We start from the raw sequence: 7,177 nt of genomic DNA, 5'->3' as shown, positions 1-7,177 counted from the left end.
CCTGTACGACTTGTCTCTCCCTCATCAGCACCACACCTGTACCACTTGTCTCTCCCTCAGTGGGCACACCTGTACGACTTGTCTCTCCCTCATCAGCACCACACCTGTACGACTTGTCTCTCCCTCAGTGGGCACACCTGTACGACTTGTCTCTCCCTCATCAGCACCACACCTGTACGACTTGTCTCTCCCTCATCAGCACCACACCTGTACGACTCGTCTCTCCCTCATCAGCACCACACCTGTACGACTTGTCTCTCCCTCAGTGGGCACACCTGTACGACTTGTCTCTCCCTCATCAGCACACCTGTACGACTTGTCTCTCCCTCAGTGGGCACACCTGTACGACTTGTCTCTCCCTCATCAGCACCACACCTGTACGACTTGTCTCTCCCTCATCAGCACCACACCTGTACGACTTGTCTCTCTCTCAGTGGGCACACCTGTACGACGTGTCTCTCCTCAATCAGTGAAGGACCAGCAGGCGAGGAATTGAAACAAAAAACTTTATTGTTCTCCAGGTGACGCTGGTGTCTCCTCATGCGCTGTGAGACTTCATGTTGTATATCCTCAACATGCCGTCAGTGACCCTTGACCTCAGGGGTCAGTGACCCAGCCTCTGGTCTCACTACGTCAGTGGAGTGTTGACGAATCCGTCCTGAAAGTGAGTTATGAGCGGCTGTAAGCTAATGTTAAAGCTAATGTTAGCGTTGCTACGGGCCCTTCAGAGCAGAGCCCAAACCGGTTCTAAACCTCCCCGTGTGGCGGGAGCAGGAACCGAGCACATCACCACGTTTAAATCATCAGCCGACACCTGGGCCGACACAAGGACTGATCAGATACTACTCAGACGAGGGAGGGAGAGGGAGAGAGAGAGGGCGTGGTTGATGAGGGGGCAGGAGAAGTGTCGAGGGGGATCTGGATTCCTCCTCCATGCCCTACAGCGCCAGAACAGGCTTTAGCGTAAGCATTAGCCCTCCGTTAGCCTTCCTACACAAACGTTCCCTAGAAAAACATTTGGGAACCACATTCCTTTTACAGTTTCATCCACAAACATTTCATCAATTAACAACATGTACAGCGACTGGGATTCAGGTTAAAGTGCAATAGAGGAGGAGGGGTCGCGGTGGGGAGGGGGGGTCGCGGTGGGGTTCCCCCTCCAGGGTGGGGGAGGGGGGGGGGGTCACGGTGGGGTCACTCTCCGGACCGGCAGCAGGCCCTGAAGCCACACTGCAGGTTCTGACAGCCGCTGGCCGTGTCCGCGTGGGGTCCTGCAAAACAAACAGCGGTTAGCCGCGGGCTAGCCCCAAGCTATAACGTTAGCCACGTGCTAACCCCCTAAGCTTTAACGTCAAGGATTCCATTGTGCGTTTTCTTTTGATTTCACACTTCTGCCTTTACACTGGTTTACACCCTAGAGCCTGGTTTAGACTCTAGAGCCTGGTCTAGACTCTAAAGCCTGGTTCAGACTCTAAAGCCTGGTCTAGCCTCTAGAGCCTGGTCTAGACTCTAGAGCCTGGTCTAGACTCTAAAGCCAGGTCTAGACTCTAAAGCCTGGTCTAGACTGTAAAGCCTGGTCTCGACTCTAAAGCCTGGTTCAGACTCTAAAGCCTGGTCTAGACTCTAAAGCCTAGACTCTAGAGCCTGGTTTACACTCTAAAGCCTGGTCTAGACTCTGGAGCCTGGTCTAGACTCTGGAGCCTGGTCTAGACTCTCGAGCCTGGTCTAGACTCTCGAGCCTGGTCTAGACTCTCGAGCCAGGTCTAGACTCTCGAGCCAGGTCTAGACTCTCGAGCCAGGTCTCCACTGTACCGTCGATGTTGTCGCAGTAGTAGAAGTGCTCGTCGTTGAGGGCGGGGCAGGCAGACACCAGCTCCTGCAGCCCCACCTCCGTCACCAGCAGGCAGCCAGACAGGTTCAGGTGCTCCAGGGAGGGGAGGCCCCCGCGCTGGGACAGGGCCCTGGGGGGGGGGGGGGGCACCACGTTACACACTGTACACCACGTACGTTACACTGCACACTAGGGCTTAACCATTGATCAAATTCTAATCGAGATTGCCACGTAATAGAACGCTACATCGCAAAGACTGCGATTAAGATAAAAAAATAACAATTATTTATTTTTGGGGATTTGTTACCGTTACCATGGATCAGTAAGATATGATATAAATGCTATAGATATGTTATATTTTTCTTTTACATTTCAAAAGTTAAATAAAGATAAAAAAATTAAAAGAATCATCTCAATACATCGGCCTGGTCTAAAGGAAAGAGCAGTTTATAGGACTGCTTCCAATGTTGTTGGTCATACTAAATAATAATGGATGTAGGACCGGTGTGGACCCCCAGAGTGCGCCCCCCAGAGTGTGGACCCCCAGAGTGTGGCCCCCCAGAGTGCGGCCCCCCAGAGTGCGGCCCCCCAGAGTGCGGCCCCCAGAGTGCGGCCCCCCAAGACCCCCAGAGTGTGGACCCCCAGAGTGTGGCCCCCCAAGACTCCCAGCGTGCGGCACGCCCCCCCGCTCACCTGAGGCCTGCGTCGGTGACCTGGTGGCACCCTGATAGGCTGAGGAACCGCAGGGGGCGGGTGCAGGTGCCCCCGGGCCCCTGGCTCGGCGGCCCCCCCGGCGGGCAGGGCCCCCCGTTCTTAGTCCTGGGGGCCGCGGGGCCGGAGCAGCAGGAGGAGGAGTCGCGGCCGCCCGGCCCGTCTCCTCCTCCCGCCGCCGCCGCCGCGCTGAGCCGGTGCTGCAGGAAGGAGGCGCTGAGGGCCGTCCTGTGGGCGCGCCTCCTGCTCCGCCTGCAGCAGCAGGAGGTGGAGGAGGAGCCTCCCTCCAGGGACGCGCCCGTGAGGCCCCTGGTGTCGCCGCCCGCCCGGCGCCGCCCCCACTCCGCCGCGTCCTCGATGTCCGCCAGCTCCAGGATGTCCAGCAGCCAGACCCGGGGGGGGCCCGGGGCCGGGGGGGCCGGGCCCCCGAACACGATGGCCTGCCGCTTGCGCCCGGCGGGGTGTGGCGCGCAGCCGTCCAGCAGGGCGGCGACGGGGAGGGGCGCGCTCCGCAGCAGCCGGCCCCCCCGGCCCGGGACCTGGGGGGCCGGCAGGTTGCCCAGGGCGACGGAGAGCTTCCTCAGCGTCTGGTCCGAGATCTTCCCGCAGCCCGACAGGTCCAGGTGCTGCAGGCGGGGGCTGGCCCCCAGGGACCAGCTGGAGGGAGACAGAGCGGTCAGTACGGAGCCCTGGGGGCCCTCTGGGGGGGGGGGGGGGGGGGGCGGCGGACCACCCACCAGTCGAAGGCCGAGTCGCTGATGTCCGTCTGGGTCAGGTCCAGGTGGGAGAGGCCGGGGCACAGCGACAGCATCTGACGCACCTGGGGAGGACATACCGTGAGCCGCGCCCTGGGGGTCTGACCCCCCAGGGCCCAGCAAGACCCCCCAGGACCCAGCAGGACCCCCCAGGACCCCGCGCCCCCCTACCATCTTGCTGGAGACGGTGGAGCTGTAGGCCAGCACCAGGGACCTGACGGAGACGCCCACGGCGGGCAGCAGGTGGTAACCCAGCCCCTTCAGCAGCGCCTTCTCCCGCCGCACCGCCGCCAGCGCCCAGGGGGAGCCCTCTGGACAGACGGACAGAGTTAGGGTTAAATGTGACCCCGTGACCCCGTGACCCCCCCCAGGACGTGAGGTCGGGACCCACCGGACTCGTCGATGTCGGCGTCCTCGTCCCAGTGCTGGTAGGCCCGGCCCTCGTGCTGCCGGCTCCTCACCCACTCCTCGTTGGGCTCCTGGTCCACCTCCCCGGGGGGGCCCTGGTACGAGTCCCCTGCAGCACACACAACAGGAAGAGCTGGACTAGTACTGGTTCCTGGTCCAGGACCAGGACCAGAGGGGTCGAAGCCTGCTCCGGGAGAGGTCGGACAGACACCCCTCTCACACACTCATTCTATGATGTTCCAGTCTGGGACCAGTCCGGGACCAGTCCGGGACCAGTCCGGGACCAGTCCGGGGCCAGTCCGGGGCCAGTCCGGGGCCAGTCCGGGGCCAGTCTGGGGCCAGTCTGGGGCCAGTCTGGGGCCAGTCTGGGGCCAGTCTGGGGCCAGTCCGGGGCCAGTCTGGGGCCAGTCCGGGACCAGTCTGGGACCAGTCTGGCGCCAGTCTTACCTGTGGCCCAGCGGACGGGGTAGAGGTGTCTCCACAGGGAGCCGGTCCGGGTCAGCGCGGCCCAGCGCCTGCACACCTGGCTGCAGCGGCACAGGTCGGCGGGGCCCAGGTACCCCAGCAGCCTCAGCAGGGTCTCAGGGGGCAGCTGGGATACGTGGTCCGGGTCCCTCGGGTCCGGGTCCTTCGGGTCCGGGTCCCTCGGTTCCGGGTCCTTCTGGTCCGGGTCCGGTTCCTTCTGGTCCGGGTCCTGTTCTTTCTGGTCCGGGTTCCTCGGGTCCGGGTCCTTCTGGTCCGCTTCTGAGGACGACGGGCACACCAGGGTTCAGGGGTCAACAGTCAGGGACTCCATGGGGAGGGGCTTAGCTTTAAGGATGATGGAGGGCTGTGGCTGTATGTCAGAGGGGTGTGGTTAAAGGGGTGTGTCTGTGTCAGAGGGGTGTGGTTAAAGGGGTGTGTCTGTGTCAGAGGGGTGTGGTTAAAGGGGTGTGTCTGTGTCAGAGGGTGTGGTTAAAGGGGTGTGTCTGTCAGAGGGGTGTGGTTAAAGGGGTGTGTCTGTCAGAGGGGTGTGTGTGTCAGAGGGGTGTGTCTGTCAGAGGGTGTGGTTAAAGGGGTGTGTCTGTGTCAGAGGGTGTGGTTAAAGGGGTGTGTCTGTGTCAGAGGGTGTGGTTAAAGGGGTGTGTCTGTGTCAGAGGGTGTGGTTAAAGGGGTGTGTCTGTGTCAGAGGGTGTGGTTAAAGGGGTGTGTCTGTGTCAGAGGGTGTGGTTAAAGGGGTGTGTCTGTGTCAGAGGGGTGTGTCTGTGTCAGAGGGTGTGGCTGTGTCAGAGGGTGTGGCTGTGTCAGAGGGGTGTGGCTGTGTCAGAGGGTGTGGTTAAAGGGGTGTGTCTGTGTCAGAGGGTGTGGTTAAAGGGGTGTGTCTGTGTCAGAGGGTGTGGTTAAAGGGGTGTGTCTGTGTCAGAGGGTGTGGTTAAAGGGGTGTGTCTGTGTCAGAGGGTGTGGTTAAAGGGGTGTGTCTGTGTCAGAGGGTGTGGTTAAAGGGGTGTGTCTGTGTCAGAGGGGTGTGTCTGTGTCAGAGGGTGTGGTTAAAGGGGTGTGTCTGTGTCAGAGGGGTGTGTCTGTGTCAGAGGGTGTGGTTAAAGGGGTGTGTCTGTGTCAGAGGGTGTGGTTAAAGGGGTGTGTCTGTGTCAGAGGGTGTGGTTAAAGGGGTGTGTCTGTGTCAGAGGGGTGTGTCTGTGTCAGAGGGTGTGGTTAAAGGGGTGTGTCTGTGTCAGAGGGTGTGGTTAAAGGGGTGTGTCTGTGTCAGAGGGGTGTGTCTGTGTCAGAGGGTGTGGTTAAAGGGGTGTGTCTGTGTCAGAGGGTGTGGTTAAAGGGGTGTGTCTGTGTCAGAGGGGTGTGTCTGTGTCAGAGGGTGTGGTTAAAGGGGTGTGTCTGTGTCAGAGGGTGTGGTTAAAGGGGTGTGTCTGTGTCAGAGGGTGTGGTTAAAGGGGTGTGTCTGTGTCGGAGGGTGTGGCCTCGGCGTGACGGACCCCCGTGTGTCTTCTCGTGGTCAGCGTATTTGAAGGCCTTGTGCAGCTCCTCGGCCTGGCTCCACAGGCTCCGCCCCTGCAGCTCCTCCCCCTGGCTCCACAGGCTCCGCCCCTTCAGCGCCTCGGCAGCACACTCCCACTGCTGCTGCCGGCGGTGCTCCGCCATCACCTGCTCCTTGATGCCCTTCAGCTCCTCGTAGCTGAAGTACTGCATCAGCATGGGCTGGAAGACCTGCGGGCACAGCTGCTGCTTAGAGGGGGGGCTGACCCGGGGGGGGTCGACAGTGTAACTAATACTCTACAGTGTAACTAATACTCTACAGTGGAACTAATACTCTACAGTGGAACTAATACTCTACAGTGTAACAGTAATACTACAGTGTAACAGTCCAACAGTCACCAGTGTAACTAACAGTCTACAGTGTAACAGTCCAACAGTCACCAGTGTAACTAACAGTCTACAGTGTAATAGTACAGTGTAACAGTCACCAGTGTAACTAATAGTCTACAGTGTAACTGTAACCGTCGACAGTGTAACAGTAATAGTCCAGTGAGGGGTTCCTGACCTCCTCCTCCTCCTTCATGTGGGGCAGGAAGTCCTGAGTGAAGGCCTCCAGTCGCTCCTTTAGCTGCCGGGCGTAGTTCAGCTGCTCGTGTTCACTCTGCAACACCAACACAACACCACCCCCCAGTTAAACAGGGACCACACCACAAGACCACCACCACCACAGTCAGTCAGGGACCACACCACAACACCACCACCACCACAGTCAGTCAGGGACCACACCACAACACCACCACCACCACCACCACACCACCCTCACAGTTAAACAGGGACCACACCACAAGACCACCACCACCACACCACCCTCACAGTTAAACAGGGACCACACCACAACACCCCCACCACCACCACACCACCCCCCAGTTAAACAGGGACCACACCACAACACCACCACCACCACCCCCCCCACAGTCAGTCAGGGACCACACCACAACACCACCACCACCACCACAACACCACCACCCCCACAGTCAGTCAGGGACCACACCACGACAACACCACCACCACCACCCCCACAGTCAGTCAGGGACCACACCACGACAACACCCCCGCCCCCACAGACAGCACCACCACAACACCACCCCCACAGTCAGTCAGGGACCACCACAACACCACCACAGTCAGTCAGGGACCACACCACGACAACACCCCCGCCCCCACAGACAGCACCACCACAACACCACCCCCACTGGATGCTGAAGGCGGCCGTGGGTACCTTGACGCTGCACAGCCCCTTCTCGAAGAGGGACAGCATCTCCGACAGCTTGTTGTCCGAGTGCACGTCGTACACGGTGCAGCTGCGCTGCTGCAGCAGGCCGATGATGCACTCGTTCTCAATCTGCTCGTGCATCTTGAACTCGTTGAAGGTGTCGCACAGCGAGCGCAGGAAGGACCGGAAGTCCTGGTTGTTGGAGAAGTTGGTCTTGGAAAGCTGTGG

At 60.0% G+C, this 7,177-nt stretch overlaps 1 protein-coding gene across 2 annotated transcripts in view; it reads right to left on the bottom strand.

Annotated features, from left to right (window-relative positions):
• Nucleotides 1–500: 500 nt before the first annotated feature.
• fbxl5 (F-box and leucine-rich repeat protein 5) overlaps nt 501–7,177 on the bottom strand; it is a 7,865-nt gene continuing 1,188 nt past the window's right edge. The window contains exons 2-11 of one of the 2 annotated variants that reach the window (XM_060067234.1): nt 6,956–7,171; nt 6,242–6,337; nt 5,653–5,907; nt 4,153–4,417; nt 3,689–3,814; nt 3,469–3,608; nt 3,280–3,362; nt 2,525–3,199; nt 1,813–1,961; nt 501–1,271 (exon numbers count right to left, since the gene is read on the bottom strand). In XM_060067234.1, the coding sequence (XP_059923217.1) occupies nt 1,195–1,271; nt 1,813–1,961; nt 2,525–3,199; nt 3,280–3,362; nt 3,469–3,608; nt 3,689–3,814; nt 4,153–4,417; nt 5,653–5,907; nt 6,242–6,337; nt 6,956–7,171 (2,082 nt within the window). In that variant the 3' untranslated portion in view covers nt 501–1,194. Of the gene's footprint in view, nt 1,272–1,812; nt 1,962–2,524; nt 3,200–3,279; nt 3,363–3,468; nt 3,609–3,688; nt 3,815–4,152; nt 4,450–5,652; nt 5,908–6,241; nt 6,338–6,955; nt 7,172–7,177 lie in introns of both variants that reach the window. The other variant, XM_060067233.1, reaches the window with a different exon arrangement.

This window comes from Gadus macrocephalus, chromosome 12, assembly GCF_031168955.1.
Source record: "Gadus macrocephalus chromosome 12, ASM3116895v1".
Taxonomy (NCBI): Eukaryota; Metazoa; Chordata; class Actinopteri; order Gadiformes; family Gadidae; genus Gadus; species Gadus macrocephalus.
The sequence above is the reverse complement of the archived record's forward strand: the minus strand, read 5'-3'. Positions and strand labels throughout refer to the sequence as shown.